Genomic DNA, 20,976 nt, shown 5'->3' with positions numbered 1-20,976 from the left:
CATGAAATAAAGCCTAGATAACCACTACAAGTACAAATGATTATTGGAAAAAGTGTTGCTAAAGGGGGGGGTTTGGGCACGGGTGCGTGACGAGAGGAAGATTTCGGAGAATGAGGAAAGGAAGCGAAAATGGAAAGCGACATGATGGATGACAAAAGAGATGACAGTCGAGAGGGAGGAGTGGATGGATAAGATAAGTTGGATTTGGACCATCATGGCCGACTTGAAGAAACGAGGAATCTCACTTCCTCTGTCCTTTTTCTATCCACTCGGTTATTTCACTCTTATTCCACGTCCGTCCAACGGGAGAAAGATATTGTTCCCATTTCAGCTCAAGGGCGAGCCATCGGAATGTCATCCTTCAATTTCCTTCTTCCTACAGCAAGTAAAAGACTTGACATTGGAATGTTGACTTCATTAGACTTTTAGTCCAACTAGTACAAGACAGTTTTCTCCGGGTTTTCCGGGTTTTTCCCACATTCCAAAAACATGCTAGGTTAATTAGCGACTCCAAATTGTCCATAGGTATGAATGTGAGTGTGAATGGTTGTTTGTCTATATGTGCCCTGTGATTGGCTGGCCACCAGTCCAGGGTGTACCCCGCCTCTCGCCTGAAGACAGCTGGGATAGGCTCCAGCACCCCCACAACCCTCGTGAGGAAGAAAATGAATGAATGGTACAAGACAGATTCTAGAGTGTGAATGGTTTGCCTTTTTGTGCCCTCCTATTGGCTAATAAGCAGTCCAGGTTGTCACCTGGGATAGACTCCAGCATACCCTCGTGACACCAGTGAGAAGCAACATTAATTAATGAATATTTTCTAACTTTGAGTGTCGAAAACCTTCTAAATATGAGTTATTAGAGCCCTCTGGATATAAAATAACACCCCTATAGTCACATTTACACTCATATTACTTGATATATTTGACATATTAATAAGACATACGGTAAATAAGACTTGTGCGTTGCTGTAAATGTGGTCCAGGTCTAGCGGGTGTCCGATTGGGATACCCTCAGTCTTGGGTTTGAATGAATGAATGAATATATTTGAATTTTGAGTGTCAAAAACCTTCAAAATACGGGTTATTAGAGCCCTCTGGACATAAAATAACACCCCTATAGTAAAATTTACACTCATATTACCCGATATATTTGTCATAATAATAAATCATATGGTAAATAAGACTTGTACATTGCTGTAAATGTGGTCCAGGTCTAGCGGGTGTCCGATTGGGACACCCTCAGTCTTGGGTTTGAATGAATGAATGAATATTTTCAAAACTTTGAGTGTCAAAAACCTTCTAAATATGGGTTATTAGAGCCCTCTGGACATAAAATAACACCCCTATAGTCACATTTACACTCATATTACTTGATATATTTGACATATTAATAAGACATACGGTAAATAAGACTTGTGCGTTGCTGTAAATGTGGTCCAGGTCTAGCGGGTGTCCGATTGGGACACCCTCAGTCTTGGGTTTGAATGAATGAATGAATATTTTTGAATTTTGAGTGTCGAAAACCTTCAAAATACGGGTTATTAGAGCCCTCTGGACATAAAATAACACCCCTATAGTAAAATTTACACTCATATTACCCGATATATTTGTCATAATAATAAATCATATGGTAAATAAGACTTGTACATTGCTGTAAATGTGGTCCAGGTCTAGCGGGTGTCCGATTGGGACACCCTCAGTCTTGGGTTTGAATGAATGAATGAATATTTTCAAAACTTTGAGTGTCAAAAACCTTCTAAATATGGGTTATTAGAGCCCTCTGGACATAAAATAACACCCCTATAGTCACATTTACACTCATATTACTTGATATATTTGACATATTAATAAGACATACGGTAAATAAGACTTGTGCGTTGCTGTAAATGTGGTCCAGGTCTAGCGGGTGTCCGATTGGGACACCCTCAGTCTTGGGTTTGAATGAATGAATGAATATTTTTGAATTTTAGTGTCGAAAACCTTCAAAATACGGGTTATTAGAGCCCTCTGGACATAAAATAACACCCCTATAGTAAAATTTACACTCATATTACCCGATATATTTGTCATAATAATAAATCATATGGTAAATAAGACTTGTACATTGCTGTAAATGTGGTCCAGGTCTAGCGGGTGTCCGATTGGGACACCCTCAGTCTTGGGTTTGAATGAATGAATGAATATTTTCAAAACTTTGAGTGTCAAAAACCTTCTAAATACGAGTTATTAGAGCCCTCTGGATATAAAATAACACCCCTATAGTCACATTTACACTCATATTACTTGATATATTTGACATATTAATAAGACATACGGTAAATAAGACTTGTGCGTTGCTGTAAATGTGGTCCAGGTCTAGCGGGTGTCCGATTGGGACACCCTCAGTCTTGGGTTTGAATGAATGAATGAATATTTTTGAATTTTGAGTGTCGAAAACCTTCTAAATACGAGTTATTAGAGCCCTCTGGATATAAAATAACACCCCTATAGTCACATTTACACTCATATTACTTGATATATTTGACATATTAATAAGACATACGGTAAATAAGACTTGTGCGTTGCTGTAAATGTGGTCCAGGTCTAGCGGGTGTCCGATTGGGATACCCTCAGTCTTGGGTTTGAATGAATGAATGAATATTTTTGAATTTTGAGTGTCAAAAACCTTCAAAATACGGGTTATTAGAGCCCTCTGGACATAAAATAACACCCCTATAGTAAAATTTACACTCATATTACCCGATATATTTGTCATAATAATAAATCATATGGTAAATAAGACTTGTACATTGCTGTAAATGTGGTCCAGGTCTAGCGGGTGTCCGATTGGGACACCCTCAGTCTTGGGTTTGAATGAATGAATTAATATTTTCAAAACTTTGAGTGTCAAAAACCTTCTAAATATGGGTTATTAGAGCCCTCTGGACATAAAATAACACCCCTATAGTCACATTTACACTAATATTACTTGATATATTTGACATATTAATAAGACATACGGTAAATAAGACTTGTGCGTTGCTGTAAATGTGGTCCAGGTCTAGCGGGTGTCCGATTGGGACACCCTCAGTCTTGGGTTTGAATGAATGAATGAATATTTTTGAATTTTGAGTGTCGAAAACCTTCAAAATACGGGTTATTAGAGCCCTCTGGACATAAAATAACACCCCTATAGTAAAATTTACACTCATATTACCCGATATATTTGTCATAATAATAAATCATATGGTAAATAAGACTTGTACATTGCTGTAAATGTGGTCCAGGTCTAGCGGGTGTCCGATTGGGACACCCTCAGTCTTGGGTTTGAATGAATGAATGAATATTTTCAAAACTTTGAGTGTCAAAAACCTTCTAAATATGGGTTATTAGAGCCCTCTGGACATAAAATAACACCCCTATAGTCACATTTACACTCATATTACTTGATATATTTGACATATTAATAAGACATACGGTAAATAAGACTTGTGCGTTGCTGTAAATGTGGTCCAGGTCTAGCGGGTGTCCGATTGGGACACCCTCAGTCTTGGGTTTGAATGAATGAATGAATATTTTTGAATTTTGAGTGTCGAAAACCTTCAAAATACGGGTTATTAGAGCCCTCTGGACATAAAATAACACCCCTATAGTCACATTTACACTCATATTACTTGATATATTTGACATATTAATAAGACATACGGTAAATAAGACTTGTGCGTTGCTGTAAATGTGGTCCAGGTCTAGCGGGTGTCCGATTGGGATACCCTCAGTCTTGGGTTTGAATGAATGAATGAATATTTTTGAATTTTGAGTGTCAAAAACCTTCAAAATACGGGTTATTAGAGCCCTCTGGACATAAAATAACACCGCTATAGTAAAATTTACACTCATATTACCCGATATATTTGTCATAATAATAAATCATATGGTAAATAAGACTTGTACATTGCTGTAAATGTGGTCCAGGTCTAGCGGGTGTCCGATTGGGACACCCTCAGTCTTGGGTTTGAATGAATGAATGAATATTTTCAAAACTTTGAGTGTCAAAAACCTTCTAAATATGGGTTATTAGAGCCCTCTGGACATAAAATAACACCCCTATAGTCACATTTACACTCATATTACTTGATATATTTGACATATTAATAAGACATACGGTAAATAAGACTTGTGCGTTGCTGTAAATGTGGTCCAGGTCTAGCGGGTGTCCGATTGGGACACCCTCAGTCTTGGGTTTGAATGAATGAATGAATATTTTTGAATTTTAGTGTCGAAAACCTTCAAAATACGGGTTATTAGAGCCCTCTGGACATAAAATAACACCCCTATAGTCACATTTACATTGATATTACTTGATATATTTGACATATTAATAAGACATACGGTAAATAGGACTTGTGCGTTGCTGTAAATGTGGTCCAGGTCTAGCGGAGCTGAGTAGGGGTGGACAGGAAGTGACGTCGGGAGTTCAGTGTTGAGTTTTAGCTCGGCGTGAGTTATGTTGCAATATCCTCGAAAACCTGCAACCTGTTCCGGAAATCAAGTCTGGTGCTTGTGTGTCTTGCCGAACATTAGCGACACCTAGCGGCCAGTGTAGAACACTAGAATGCTTCCTTGTTTTGGACTCTTTCTTGTATGCTAGTATGGGAGTGCTAATAATAATCAATATAATAATAAAATCCGATTGGGACACCCTTGAAAATGGATGAAATAGAAATTGGACAGACTTTCCGTAGGTTCTACTCCCAAACCAAAACAGCAGGGAAAGGAAAAATAGGACAAAGTGGGAGAGCAAGTACAGAAATGATCAAAAAACCCGCCGACTACTGAGGAACCCGGAAGGAGGATGAAAGACAGCAGCAAAGCAAAGATGTGGAATTCTTTCTTGTTTCTGTACGGCGTTCCGGCGCAGCAGATGGCGTACGGCGGTTGGGGCTAGCACGTTAGTATTTTCGGATGAAAAAGAAAAACAATGGCGCCAGATACAAGACTAATAACACGGACTGGAAGAAAGGAAGTTTAGTTTGCAGAAATGAGAACGCAGACGAAAAGTTATCTTTTGAGGTTTGGCCAAGTGGAGAAAAAACACACGTATGCAAATATTATGCTAACTAGAAGTGGCCTGGAGCCAATCAGGAACCGTCGTTGATATGAAACGGGATACTTAGCTAATATGGTAAAAAAATGGTGTGAACCAATGAGCTTATATTTCACATTTGGGGGATGGGGGAGGTTGCCATTTCCATTGGTAAAATTCCAATTAAAATTCCAATTACAGTGAAACCTTGGTTAGCATCCGCCCCGGTTTACATTGTTTTAAGTGAACATTTACTAAAAATTTTGCCTCAGTTTGCATCCATTTTCCAGTTAGCTTAGCATATGGCACACATATTGTTGTGTTATTAATACTCTACGACAGGGGTGGGCAAACTGCGGCCCGGGGGCCAAATGCGGCCCACCAAGCGTTTGAATCCGGCCCGCCAGTTGCTTCCCAAGTATTTCAACTTTTAAATTAAAAAAAATAAAATTTCGTAGTTTGCTGTGGTCTGATCTTTTAAGTACTTCTGAAAAAACGGGACATGAGAACACATAGCTGTATTTTTTACAGATATAATTAGACAAATAATTCAACACAGACTGTTAGAATTATTATTATTATTCATAAATTTTTTTACCGCTTATCCTCACAAGGGTCGCGGGGGGTTGCTGGAGCCTATCCCAGCTGTCTTCTAGCGAGAGACGGGGTAAACCCTGCACTGGTTGCCAGCCAATCGCAGGGCACATATAGACAAACAACCATTCACACTCACATTCATACCTATGGACAATTTGGAGTCGCTAATTAACCTAGCATGTTTTTTTTTTGGAATGTGGGAGGAAACCGGAGTACCCGGAGAAAACCCACGCATGCACGGGGAGAACATGCAATCTCCACACAGATATAGCCGAGGGTGGAATTGAACTCGGGTTTCCTAGCTGTGAGGTCCGCGCGCTAACCACTTGTCCACCGTGCAGCCAGTTAGAATTAAACGTATTTAAGAATTTAAGCGAATTTAAGCGTAAAATAGTGTGTGTGTTAAATTTATTTTCTGGCCCCCCAGGCAATTTTGTTAACTCAAAATGTTTGCCCACCCCTACTCTGCGGGAATGGAACTATGTTCTTAAAGGGATAGTTTGGATTTTCAGCAGTGTAGCGCATCAAAGGTGACTTACCTCCCTCAGTTTGTGTTGGGGTCGGATTTGTACTTGGTACTTTTACAATCAGTAACTGTTACATTTGTTCACTTCCTGCTTTCCATAATACAGTTTAAGTTGTTTTTTTGAAATAATGTACCTCGTATCGAAGTACAAAGTACCTCGTTGTGTTGTTAATCTATACCCATTTCCTCCATGCTATATTTAAGGTACGTATTTTTGATGCTAGCGTGTTCCACTGCAGTTCCACGGTAGAGTAGTGTAGCGCATCAAAGGTGACTTACCTCCCTCAGTTTGTGTTGGGGTCGGATTTGTACTTGGTACTTTTACAATCAGTAACTGTTACATTTGTTCACTTCCTGCTTTCCATAATACAGTTTAAGTTGTTTTTTTAAATAATGTACCTCGTACCGAAGTACAAAGTACCTCGTTGTGTTGTTATCTATACCCATTTCCTCCATGCTATATGTGAGGTACGGAATTTTTGATGCTAGCGTGTTCCACTGCAGTTCCACGGTAGAGTAGTGTAGCGCATCAAAGGTGACTTACCTCCCTCAGTTTGTGTTGGGGTCGGATTTGTACTTGGTACTTTTACAATCAGTAACTGTTACATTTGTTCACTTCCTGCTTTCCATAATACAGTTTAAGTTGTTTTTTTGAAATAATGTACCTCGTACCGAAGTACAAAGTACCTCGTTGTGTTGTTAATCTATACCCATTTCCTCCATGCTATATTTAAGGTACGTATTTTTGATGCTAGCGTGTTCCACGGCAGTTCCACGGTAGAGTAGTGTAGCGCATCAAAGGTGACTTACCTCCCTCAGTTTGTGTTGGGGTCGGGTTTGTACTTGGTACTTTTACAATCAGTAACTGTTACATTTGTTCACTTCCTGCTTTCCATAATACAGTTTAAGGTTTTTTTTTAAAATAATGTACCTCGTATCGAAGTACAAAGTACCTCGTTGTGTTGTTAATCTATACTCATTTCCTCCATGCTATATTTAAGGTACGTATTTTTGATGCTAGCATGTTCCACTGCAGTTCCACGGTAGAGTAGTGTAGCGCATCAAAGGTGACTTACCTCCCTCAGTTTGTGTTGGGGTCGGGTTTGTACTTGGTACTTTTACAATCAGTAACTGTTACATTTGTTCACTTCCTGCTTTCCATAATACAGTTTAAGTTTTTTTTTAAAATAATGTACCTCGTACCGAAGTACAAAGTACCTCGTTGTGTTGTTTATCTATACCCATTTCCTCCATGCTATATGTGAGGTACGGAATTTTTGATGCTAGCGTGTTCCACGGCAGTTCCACGGTAGAGTACATTAAAGCCCCTCCACTCCCCACTCATCATATACGAAGTGGAGTGGTTCAGTCTCGCTTTACACGGATAGATTCCGAGCTAGATTGGAAGCTATATGGCGCATAGACGGTCATAATGCTCGCCAACCGATGCACGCTCCAGCAAACCGCCCCATATAAGCGGTTGATTTTCTGTCAGGGCAACTCGCAACCAGTGTCAATCTGCACCGGAACGAGACCATTACCGGGATCACTGGAGTGCAAATGGAACCCGAGTTTGTTCCCAAACTCGGCCGGCGACATACAAGCAGACCCAACACCGTCAAATCGGAGTGTGTGGCGTGATATGACATTTTTGCTGATATGGAGGTGGAAAAGTATTACGTAATATTATCCCATTTACTTCCAGCATTTCCATTGCATGGGAAGCTACTTTGCATATTTAATTAGTTTGAAGTACAGGAGCTGATTAATGGCTTCTAAATGTCACAGTGCTATCGAGATGTCCCGGTTAGAGTCTGTTGATGTTGATGTTGCTTTCACGGCGTACATACGTCGTACGACCACATGGATGATATAAATACTAAATGGGAGGCATGGGACCATCTGCCAGGCACACATGTACCCCCCCCTCCCACCCTTCCCGATCCCAAACATGCTAGTTTTTCCGCATGAATCCTTAGAGGACGCGGGGCTCCAATGAAGATGCCATGACAAAATATAGAAATAGACAGCTGACAGCAATAGGATGGGAGGCCGATGGCAACGCAGCCAAAGGTCATGTGATCAGCATGTGCGGCGAGGAGCCACTGCAGCAACAGTTGAGCTCAGAGGCGACCGTGGCGGTGGGGGGGGGGGCTCCCACAGCACGACTAAATACGACTCGTGTACGCATAAAACTAAAAGACAGTCACTTTAACAGCAACATTTATGGAAGTTAGCTTTTAAGCTAAAGTGTGGGGGGGGGGGGTTGATTTTTTGGCGACAGTAGTAGTAACCACAATACTTCATAGAGTTGAGCTTGTGACGCTGTTACGCAGTTTTTGTTCCAGAATACATTCCAATACCGTTCTGCCTTAATGGCTGTGTCTGTAAGTAATGTGCAATTATAATTACATGATGAGGAATTTAATTCATTCATTCATTTTCTACTGCTTTTCCTAACTAGAGTCGCGGGGGGTGTCTTCGGGCAAGAGACAGGGTACATCATGGACTGGTGGCCAACCAATCACAGGGCACATATAGACAAACAACCATTCACACTCACATTCATACCAATGGACAATTTGGAGTCGCTAATTAACCTAGCATGTTTTTGGAATGTGGGAAGAAACCGGAGTACCCGGAGAAAACCAATGCATGCACGGGGAGAACATGCAAACTCCACACAGAGATGGCCGAGGGTGGAATTGAACCCTGGTCTCCTAGCTGTGAGACAAAAATGACGTTTTGGTGGTAAATGTTATGTTTGTATGTCTTTAATATCAACTCCCTCACTTATTAAGTTCTGGCTTGGTTGCACGGTGGTCGAGTGGTTAGCGCTCAGACCTCACAGCTAGGAGACCAGGGTTCAATTCCACCCTCGGTTATCTCTGTGTGGAGTTTGCATGTTCTCCCCGTGCATGCGTGGGTTTTCTCCGGGTACTCCGGTTTTCTTCCACATTCCAAAAACAAACATGCTAGGTTAATTAGCGACTCCAAATTGTCCATAGGTATGAATGTGAGTGTGAATGGTTGTTTGTCTATATGTGCCCTGTGATTGGCTGGCCAACCAGTCCAGGGTGTACCCCGAATGCCTTCGCTCATTTTGTGTTTTTGGAATAGTCTAACCTAATCTTGAGTCTAAACTGGACTGGTCATGTTAGCATAGCTACGCTGGTGTTGCTAATCTTTGTGTCCTCATGTTACATTGTAACAATTTTCTATCAGATTCCACAACTAATGTACGTGCGTGTGTGATCCATAACCATTTTTTGTGTGTTTTTCGAAGAGGGGTGACACTCAGGAAGTAAACGAGTAAAAAGCAATCACAGGATGAAAAATAATCATTGTTATAATTCCTCCCAAATCCCTGCAGGAGGATGAAGAAAATAATAATCCTGATTATATCAGGAGGGAGGAAATCTATTTTTTTTTTTTTGAGTGTTTCGCCATCAAAGAAAGTTTTACATCAGGGAAATTAATTTAACACGATTAGCTTTTCGGGGGGGGGGGGGGGGGGGGGAACATGGTTTTGATGGATAAAGTCATTATTTTTGTTTTTTTTTCACAGCTTTTTTTGATGCAAAAAAATCTTGTTCATTTTTTTCACCTTTATTTCAGGACATTCTGACTTTATTCTCATAAAATTATGACTTTATTATGGTAAAATGACAAATTTTCTCTTATGTATTTCTCTTAGATGTCTCAGATAATTAATTCTCAAATTGATTGTGACTTACGGTGTTGTTCATGCTGTCATTTTCGCATTATTCATTTTTGTTCCTTCATTTTTGGCCCTTATACTTGTTGAAAAAAAAAAACCCTATCAATTAAGATTTTTGGTGAATTTCTTGAATTTAATTTAATTTAATTTAATTTAATTTAATTTAATTTAATTTAATTTAATTTAATTTAATTTAATTTAATTTAATTTAATTTAATTTAATTTAATTTAATTTAATTTAATTTAATTTAATTTAATTTAATTTAATTTAATTTAATTTAATTTAATTTAATTTAACACGATTAGCTTTTCGGGGGAAAAAAACATGGTTTCGATGGATAAAGTCCTTATTTTTGTTTTTTTTTCCAGCTTTTTTTGATGCAAAAAAATCTTGTTCATTTGTTCACACCTTTATTTCAGGACATTCTGACTTTTTCCTTTACAACTTTATTCTCATAAAATTATGACTTTATTATGGTAAAATGACAAATTTTCTCTTATGTATTTCTCTTAGATGTCTCAGATAATTAATTCTCAAATTGATTGTGACTTACGGTGTTGTTCATGCTGTCATTTTCGCATTATTCATTTTTGTTCCTTCATTTTTGGCCCTTATACTTGTTGAAAAAAAAAACCCTATCAATTAAGATTTTTGGTGAATTTAATTTAATTTAATTTAATTTAATTTAATTTAATTTAATTTAATTTAATTTAATTTAATTTAATTTAATTTAATTTAATTTAATTTAATTTAATTTAATTTAATTTAATTTAATTTAATTTAATTTAATTTAATTTAATTTAATTTAATTTAATTTAACACGATTAGCTTTTCGGGGGGAAAAAAACATGGTTTCGATGGATAAAGTCATTATTTTTATTTACTTTTCCAGCTTTTTTTTTGATGCAAAAAAATTCTTGTTCATTAATAGGCCGGACTAAATTAGGATTTAATCAGCACAAGTGAGAAAACCAAACATGTCGTCAATAAGTGCTGACCGGAGCGGCCGCAGTAACCGATTGAGGAAAAGCGTCGCGGTGCGAGCGTTCATCGCTTCGCTGTAAACACCTGTCACGCCCGATGATGAAAAGCGCCACCGCGGCTGAACAATAAAGGAAATAGAAAGCCCCGTGGATGAAATACAATACAGTAAAGCAATAGAATGGCTCATGGAAATGACTGTTTGCATCCCCCCGGTGACTCATTCAATTGGCGGTGCCCTTGAACGCAAAGCTCTTGTGTGGAATAACTTATGATGAGTCGGGTGACGCCATTAAAAGGAATGAGAGGGACATTGCACCGCTGGGTGTGTTTGTGTGTGTGTGTGTGTGTGTGTGTGTGGCTTGTGTAATTGACAATAGATTTAACCACAAAGTTGTCCCCTAAACAAACCGCAAAGAGATGGCTCTTTTGTTATGACAATAAAGTTGTCATATTCCGGAATTTTAAAGCCTGGATTTTAGCATATTTTCACAGCATCCTGAGAATTAATCCAAATTTGGAATGAGTGAAAGTCATAGTTTTTCATACGAACCCCATATTTGTTCTTTTTTTTTTTTTCAGGAGCAGACGGACATGTTTATACAATCATTAAATTGCTCCTACTGTGCTAAAACATTGTTTACAAGTGTAAATAAACAAGAAACATAACAGTTTGCGTCTTAATACAAGGATAACTTTATACTTTTTTCGACAGTTAGAATGTAAATTACACCTTTATTTCAGGCTATTCTGACTTTTTCCTTTACAACCTTATTCTCATAAAATTATGACTTTATTATGGTAAAATGACAAATTTTCTTTTATGTATTTCTCTTAGATGTCTCAGATAATTAATTCTCAAATCGATTGTGACTTACGGTGTTGTTCATGCTGTCATTTTCGCATTATTCATTTTTGTTCCTTCATTTTTGGCCCTTATACTAAAAAACCCTACTAAAAAAACCCTATTAATTAAGATTTTTGGTGAATTTCTTGTTATTAAATTAGCTCTGTAAATTAAATTAAATCTTTAATTTAATTTAAATTTAAATTTAATTTAAATTGAATTATATCTTTAATTTAATTTAATAAATCTTTAAATTAAATTAAATTCATTTTATTTTATTTTATTTTATTTTATTTTATTTTATTTTATTTTATTTTATTTTATTTTATTTTATTTTATTTTATTTTATTTTATTTTATTTTATTTTATTTTATTTTATTTTATTTTATTTTATTTTATTTTATTTTATTGTAAATTAGCTGTAAAGCTTCCTTATTGATACATGAAATATCTTTGTAGTTATAGCATAGAAAATCACTTTAGGCCCTCCTCAGCATGTTTTTTTTTATCATTATTAGAGTCCTCTAGACATGAAATAACACCCCTATAGTCACCTTTATACTTGTATTGCCCAATACGGTAGACACAATAAGAGAAAATAAGACATGTGTTTGTGTGATTTGCTGTAAATGTGAGACAGGAAGTGAAATCAGCAGTTACAGTAACATTACTGACACCTAGTGACCAGTGCAGAATACTACATATCGTCACATTTTTGAGTGTGTTTTCTTAATGCCTTATATTAAAAAAAATCAGAATGATGTATAGAAAAAACACACACGTAGTGATGTGAGTATAAAATCCATCATATTTAAATGTTATAATAAAATATAATAGTTTCATTTTGAGTTCCCAACTCTTTCTATTAAGTAAAAAAAAAAAAAAAAAAAGATGTATTACCCGACTGTGCTGAATCATGTATCAAAGGATGTGATTAATTTTTAATTAATCTTTGCAGCTGTATCCGCACAACAGGCGTGACAACAGACAGATGACGAGCAAAACAAAAACACTAACAGGCGCTTGGGAGATGAGTAGCGATGCAGTGGGGTGGGTGCAGTGGGGGGGGGGGGGCAACAGAGGGAGTAATGCACAGCTGTAATGGGAGGTGTGTGTGTGTGTGTGTGTGTGTATCATTGCACCACTGACTGTTGTGATTGCCTGACCCAAGGCTTCAGCACATTACCACCTTAACAGCTTTATGGTTAGATTTATTTTGTCGAGTGCTCACACACACACACACACACACACATGCACACACACACACACACACCTGTGCACACTGACTTGATCGCAGCTGGGCGAAAGTGCTTCACTACTCAACGTATGGAAGTTGCCAATGGGTTTTCAAATATGATTGGCAGGCCAAGATGAGCTCATCTCTTCCGCGTGGAAAAAACACATTTTGGTTTTCACTCGGAAGGAGCTGATGTAAACCGCAGCAGGTCTTGAGTTTAATCCTGGAGCTTGATTAATAAAGTATACGCCGCCAATGTTTCGTCATTCTGGTGAAGTAGGCTATGTCCAATTTTCGCTAAATCCTCGAGAAATTTTCTAGGATGGCCCAACAGGACAAGTAAGTGATGGGCAAAAATAATAACAAATATAAAGTTACAAACCACCCATTGTTACTGATACACCCAACATGAATGCCCCTAGGTATGGAAAAATAATAACAAATATAAAGTTACAAACCATTCTTACACTCAGTGATGTGTAATTGTTACTGATACACCCAATTAATGCTCCTAGGTCTGGAAAAATAATAACAAATATAAAGTTAGTAATGATTCTTACACTCAGTGATGTGTAATTGTTACTGATACACCTAACATTAATGCTACTAGGTCTGGAAAAATAATAACAAATATAAAGTTACAAACCATTCTTACACTCAGTGATGTGTAATTGTTACTGATACACCCAACATTAATGTTCTTAGGTCTGGAAAAATAATAACAAATATAAAGTTACTAACGATTCTTACACTCAGTGATGTGTAATTGTTACTAATATACCCACCATCAATGTTCCTAGGTCTGGAAAAATAATAAAAAATATAAAGTTAGTAACGATTCTTACACTCAGTGATGTGTAATTGTTACTGATACACCTAACATTAATGCTGCTTGGTCTGGAAAAATAATAACAAATATAAAGTTACAAACCATTCTTACACTCAGTGATGTGTAATTGTTACTGATACACCCAATTAATGCTCCTAGGTCTGGAAAAATAATAACAAATATAAAGTTAGTAATGATTCTTACACTCAGTGATGTGTAATTGTTACTGATACACCTAACATTAATCCTACTAGGTCTGGAAAAATAATAATAATAATAACAAATATAAAGTTACAAACCATTCTTACACTCATTGATGTGTAATTATCAGTCGTCATCTAGGTGAAGTAGGCTATGTCCAATTTTTGCTAAATCCTCGAGAAATTTTCTAGGATGGCCCAACAGGACAAGCAGGTGATGGGCATGCCCTTTAGTTTTGCTTTTTTTTTCATTACAGCATGATCAGTTTATTTTAGATACGCAACATACAGTAGATAATGGTTCGATTCTGTCTTTGGTTCGTATCCTGCTGAAAAAAATTCCGACAAATTCCTCATATGACTTTTGACAGGTGACCAAAATTCCAACTAATCACCCAAGTCATGGCTTCATTCAAGAAATTCCCATGAACGGATCTAAAATGTGCCAAGAGCCAGCTTTCATCATATTATGGGTGGCTCGTAGCCAGGATTAATCAGCGCCGATGTCCAGCGTTCACCCACACTTCCTTCCTCTCCATTAGACCCACACCATCCTCTTACTCATTCCCCGAGTAGGCTGAGAGATCTGGTAATGATGGCGTTTTAAAGGAGCCCCCACGGTGCCATTCTTATTGCCCCGATAGGGCGGCTCACACACCAAACACACTGACACACACTCTGTCTCTCTTGTCCTCACTGATCTCTGCACTGGAATTAACCGTTGGCTCCGCTCCAGTCAGATCCACTCGATATTCCACCCACCCAAAAAACACCCGCTCCCTTCAGATCGTCCCCTGGAGGCCAAACTTTGGCAGAGTCACAGTTGTGTCACAGGAATCGATCCGACATCAATGTGAAATAGCGATACCTCCAGTACACAAGTACAACACAGCTGTACAGTTTGTAGAAGTATTCTCGTGTTGATATCAGCGGCCTAAGAGACCAAAACTGTGAAAATCACGTTTTTTTTTTTTTACAACGATATGCTTTACTGTAGTGTAAGTATTCCGAAGATGTACACACATTTATTATTACTTTACGTTACTTGGTGTTACGGCACGCTATGTTAAGCTACCCTACGTTACGATATGTTATACTACATTATGTGGTACTATGACGCTACGTTGCGCTACATTTCTGCTATGCTATGTTACAGTACACTGTTGTATTCTTAGATTAGATTAAATAAAATACTAGTGATAGTACACCCCTAGTTTAGGGCTAACAGTAGGGCAGCCTTAGTCTAGGTCTAGCGCTAAGGTAGCCCAAGCCTAAGGCTAGAGACTGGGGCAGCCCTTGGGACTAAAGACTGGGACAGCCCCAATCTAGGGCTAGAGACGAGGGCAGCCTTACTCTCTAGGGTCGCCCTAGTTTAGGTCTAAAGCTAAGGTAGCCCTGGCCTAAGGCTAGAGACTGGGGCAGCCCTTGGGACTAAAGACTGGGACAGCTCCAATCTAGGGCTAGAGACGAGGACGGCCTTACTCTCTAGGGTCGCCCTAGTTTAGATCTAAAGCTAAGGTAGCCCTAGCCTAAGGCTAGAGACTGGGGCAGCCCTTGGGACTAAAGACTGGGACAGCCCCACTCTAGGGCTAGAGACTACAGCAGCCTTACTCTCTAGGGTCGCCCTAGTCTAGGTCTAAAGCTAAGTTAGACCTAGCCTAAGGCTAGAGACTGGGGCAGCCCTTGGGACTAAAGACTGGGACAGCCCCCATCTAGGGCTAGAGACTAGCGCAGCCCTTTCCTAGGACTAGAGACTTGGGCAGCCTTTGTCTTGGACAAAAGACTAAGTCAGCCTTAGTCTAGGGCTAGAGACTAGGGAAGCCCTACTCTCTAGGCTAGACCTAGTGTAGTGCTAGAGACTGAGGCAGCCCTAGCCGAGGACTTGAGACTGGGGCAACCCTTGGGACTAAAGACTGGGACAGCCCCCTTCTAGGGCTAGAGACAGAGGCAGCCCTACACTCTAGGGTAGCCCTAGTCTGGGGCTAGAGACTAAGGCAACCTTAGACTGGGGCAGTCTTTGTCTTGGATGAAAGACTAAGGCAGCCCTAGTCTAGGACTAGGGGAAAGACTTCTTAGACAACCTAAAGAGTCCAGTTGCGATGGAGTCAATGTCTTGAGAATAAATGCCAAAGATCCAACAATTACTGAAATGAAAAACGTACCTGGAATTAGTCATGTCCGTCTGGCCTCCTTGACTCTTCTCCAATCCGAGCTTAGTGAAAATCCCGATGAGCACCATGATGGCCACCACGCCACAGATAATATACACGATCATATGGGTTTGATCGCGGTCTGGTTCCTGTTGAACCTCTGTGACGGGCGCTGCCGGTCGCCCGGTGTTTGCCCAGACGGGCGTGTCGTAGTTCGAACAGGAAGTCTGATCCAAACTGTGGATTTGGAATTGGCAGCAGAAGCGGTAGAAGCAAGAACCGCAACAAAACATATAGATTCCAGCGTTGCAGTTGAAGGGCGGGTCCCACTGGCCCATGACGTCGTAGTAACCCCAGCAGCGATTGGCCCCACCCGGGACTGTTTGGACCTCTGTGTCCGGAGTCGGTGTTGCCAGTGCAGCCTCTGGTAACACTGAGGGTTCGGTTGTCAGGTTATTAGGTGGAGCCTGGGCCAAAACCTGTCCCGAAGGCCGATGGTTCAGTCCACCCAGAGAGGTCAAACCCAGAAGAATGGCCATCGAGAAGCTGACCAACAGTGGTTGCATGTAGGTAGACATCTTGGATCCTCGGTCTTGTGATGCGTCAGTGATGTGTAATTGTTACTGATACACCCAACATTAATGCTCCTAGGTCTGGAAAAATAATAACAAATATAAAGTTACAAACCATTCTTACACTCAGTGATGTGTAATTGTTATTGATACACTCAACATTAATGCTACTAGGCCTGGAAAAATAATAATAATAATAACAAATATAAAGTCACAAACCATTCTTACACATGTCTTATCAATTATCAAGAGAGTCACCCTGTGCGTGAAGAATCAAAGGCCTCGCATCTGCCTGCGCGTGTTTTTTTCCCCAGAGGACACGTCCAATCACTAGTGTGAGAATTAGCATTACCAGCTAATACGTATGACTCAATTGCTATCAAGGCAGCGGAACAAGTGAGTGAAAGAAATCAATTTCCCATCTCGGTGTACTCCTAACGTACGGTGAACGAGTCCCTTGCGATAAAGCATTTATGTGCACGGAATTGATCATACGGCACAAGGTGGAACCTCTGAGGTTGTTAACTTTGAATCCAAAGAAAAATGTCTTAAAGGGATACATAACAAAACATCCGCTTTGCAAGCATGCTAATCTTTTATGGATGGTTTTTAGTTTTCTGTGGCTTGTTTTACCATTTTTGGAAGATCAACCTCTGTTGACCCAGCTGACTTCGAGGCAAGAGGCGGGATACACCCTGGACTGGTGGACAGCCAATCACAGGGCACATATAGACAAACAACCATTCACACTCACATTCATACCTATGGACAATTTGGAGTCGCTAATTAACCTAGCATGTTTTTGGAGTACTCGGAGAAAACCCACAAATGCACGGGGAGAAGATGCAAATTCCGAGATAGCCGAGGGTGGAATCGAACTTGTGTCTCCTAGCTGTGTAGCCTGCGCGCTAACCACTTGACCTCCGTGTAGCCCTTTATTGTTTTTGCTTGAGTCAAAGGCGCTAGTCGTCACACTAACTCCACGTCCAGCCTGACTCCTAAAAGTTAGACGTTTACTCGTGTACCATTCCACTCACAGCCCTCAATCCCACTCTCATCCGGGGCACGGCACCAATGACCCATCTGGGTCTTCCCTGTGTTCAAACCCAGGTCTGCGGTACGTACGAGAGTCGAGTGGAGGGCTGCAACTCACGATTATTTCTCAGTCGATTAATCTGAAGTGTGTTGTGTCGATTAACTGAGTAGTTGGTTCGTCCAAATCAATATGAACCAAACACAAAGAGTGTGTGGTTTGGTCTGGAACATCAAAAGCTGATGTGTGAATATTTTGTTTTAACTTGACTTAATAACTTGGTTTATTTTTATTTTATTGTATTATTTATTATATTATTTTTTACTATTTTTATTATTTTTTATTATTTTTATTATTTTTATTATTTTTATTATTTTATTATTTTTATTATTTTTATTATTTTTATTATTTTTATTATCCAATGGAAACAAGTATTAACTTGTTTTTACACTTGTATGAAAGACGATAATACAAACGGGGAAAGAAAGCTGTTTTAACTTGACTTGATTACTTGATATTTTGTCAACTTGACGTCCAGTCTTTGTTACGGGGGGTTTATTTTTATTTTATTATTAATTATATTATTTTTATTTTATTTTATTTTTTTATTCAATGGAAACAAGGATTAACTTGTTTTTACACTTGTACGAAAGATGATAATACAAACGGGGAAAGAAAGCTGTTTTAACTTGACTTGATAAGTTGATATTTTGTCAACTTGACGTCCAGTCTTTGTTATGGGGGGGGGGGTATTTTTTATTTTATTTTATTATTTATTATATTATTTTATTATTTTATTATTATATAATTTTTATAATTTTTTTATTTTATTATTTTATTATTTTATTATTTTTATTATTTTTATTATTTTTATTTTTTTATTTTTTTTTTCTTCAATGGAAACAAGGATTAACTTGTTTTTACACTTGTTTTTACTTCAAACAAATCCAAACAAATTGTAGTCCGACCAGCATTCCTTCCGGAACGCATTGTGTGCAATCCTAGAGGTTCCACTGTAGCCCCCTCATCCTTATACTAGGTGTGCGTGCATGTGTGTGTGTGTGTGTGTGTGTGTGTGTGTGTGTGTGTGTGTGTGCCAAGTAGCTAAAGTTCTGAAATGTCACCTTGGACAAAGCCATATGGCTTCCAGCGGTTGTAAACAGATCCAAACGGTCTGGCTTGTAGTGGATCCAGTTCAGGAGTGCTTGTTGCCCACAGATAAATGTGCTGGTGGCATTTCCTGCTTTGGCGTCCAACTTGGCTGCGGATTCACACGTGTGTGTGTGTGTGTGTGTGTGTGTGTGTGTGTGTGTGAGTGAGAGTGCTTGCTGCTGCTGTCCAAAAGAAGCGGGGGATTCTTCTCACACTCTCAAAGAGTCCCCAGTTCCCATCTTGGGAAGAGGGCTTCTCAGGGACTCCTGAGTGGGTCGCACATCTGGCGCAACGACGGCTAATGACTTCTGACGTTCCGAGGGAAAACTCACCCGAGTGTGTTGTTCCTCACAGGAGATGTCCGCCTTCTTGCACTACACTTCCTTAACTTGCACGTATCATCCTCGCTGCACGGCGGACACCTTTTGTTATCGTAGTGGCGGCCATTTTTCCCGGGTCTTTTTCAGTGACCCAACAGGTAAACGTCAGCTGTTCCTTAAAAGAAAACTCCGGGCATTTATCCAGCTGTAATCCGGTGATGACAACAGTCCGGGAGCGTCTCTTCTTCTTCTTCTTCTTCTTCTTCTTTTCTCACGCATGCACAAACAGCCTTAACCCCCCACACCCCACCCCTCCCCTCCCCACCCCCCTTTTCCCGGCTGTTCTTTCACGCAGCACACAGGGACTCCAGTGGCTTTTTGCACCCGCTCTGCACGACGCTCCTGTTGCTTGACCCCTCCGCCCTCCACCCTCCCATGGAAAAGCCCTCTTATCCTATCCTTTGGATCCCGGGATGTGTAGAAAACAGCCGGAATTTGTCTGTTTAGTCTTTACTACCTTGGGAAGGGAAGAGGAATGGCGGATTTCAGCGTCTTAGTGATGAGAAGCTGTTAAAAAAAATATATGCTGGAGTTACTTAAGAAGAATTAAATATTATTTTTGACAGCAAACTTCCTGAACTTTTAATGAAATTTGATATTTATGGCTTTTAATGACGCAAAAAAAAAAAAAAAAAAAAATGTACCTCACCTGTTTGGGTCTGCACAAGCCGGACTGTGGGACTTTTGGCGAAGCTTTGCAAATATCAGCATGAGGTCAAAAGAGACTGGCTCTCTGTGCACTTTGTGCAGTTTTGTCAGAATAAATCTCCCCCCAGTTTTGTTGTTGACAAGGCGAAGTGGAGCAGCAGCAGCAGCAGCAACGGCAGCAGCAGTAGCGGCGTGGCACCATCAGCTCATGTTTTCATAAGAAGCCCTCTCGGACTGCAGCAGATGCTCTTTTCTTGTTTTTTTTTTTTTTTTTTTTTTTTTAGGGGGGGGCTGCTTCAATTAATTAAGTCACATTTTCCATTCATTTTTTTTTTTTTTTTTTTTTTTTTTTTACCTGAGCAAAAATGATATGCAACAGTTTTGAGCAAAATGTTGCATATTATCTTCCAAAAGGAATTTCAATTCTCTCCTTGTCCGCTTGCAGCTTCTTTGAAAACAGGCATAATTTGATATATATGTATAGGAGTTTTATATATATATCATATGTATGTGTTTTCACTGTGGGATGCTCCAAACAGAAGTGGCGAGACACATGTCATTCCATCATTCCATCATTCCATCATTTCCGTCTTCTTCCGTGTGTGTGTGTATTCCGTTTATTCCCAGCTTGTTCCCGCTCTCATTCGGTGCTGTCTGTATCCCGTCACTCGCCCGATGCTTCCCCGCTCGCCGTTCTCTTGCTGTTCTCTGACAGGACTGGATGACAATATCGCACACGCTCACTCCCTCCCTCTCTGCCGCACACTCCTCCTCCTTTTCTCTCTCTTTCACCCTCTCTCTCTCCCTCTCTCTCTCTCTCACACACACACTTTATTGAGAGCAAATGAGCGCAAGGCTTTCTTGCTGACTCTCCTCCATCACCCCCCCCCCCTGCTGTGTATCACTATCACGCTCTTATCTCCGTGTTGTCCCACATATTGCTTTCAGAAACAGAATTCCTCCCCCCCCCCTTTTTCCCGCTCATTCCCTGCTCCATGTGCACAGTTATCCCTTTATTTTACAACCAAAATTCCCAAA

General features: G+C 39.6%; 1 protein-coding gene across 4 annotated transcripts in view; it reads right to left on the bottom strand.

Annotated features, from left to right (window-relative positions):
* The window catches only part of LOC131103805 (protein shisa-8), a 102,237-nt gene extending 81,562 nt beyond the window's left edge, over positions 1–20,675 (bottom strand). The window contains exons 1-3 of one of the 4 annotated variants that reach the window (XM_058050356.1): positions 19,940–20,285; positions 18,883–19,797; positions 16,166–16,806 (exon numbers count right to left, since the gene is read on the bottom strand). In XM_058050356.1, the coding sequence (XP_057906339.1) occupies positions 16,166–16,731 (566 nt within the window). In that variant the 5' untranslated portion in view covers positions 16,732–16,806; positions 18,883–19,797; positions 19,940–20,285. The other 3 variants (XM_058050357.1, XM_058050360.1, XM_058050359.1) reach the window with 3 other exon arrangements.
* Positions 20,676–20,976: the final 301 nt, after the last annotated feature.

Source organism: Doryrhamphus excisus, chromosome 15 (genome assembly GCF_030265055.1).
Source record: "Doryrhamphus excisus isolate RoL2022-K1 chromosome 15, RoL_Dexc_1.0, whole genome shotgun sequence".
NCBI lineage: Eukaryota > Metazoa > Chordata > Actinopteri > Syngnathiformes > Syngnathidae > Doryrhamphus > Doryrhamphus excisus.
The sequence above is the reverse complement of the archived record's forward strand: the minus strand, read 5'-3'. Positions and strand labels throughout refer to the sequence as shown.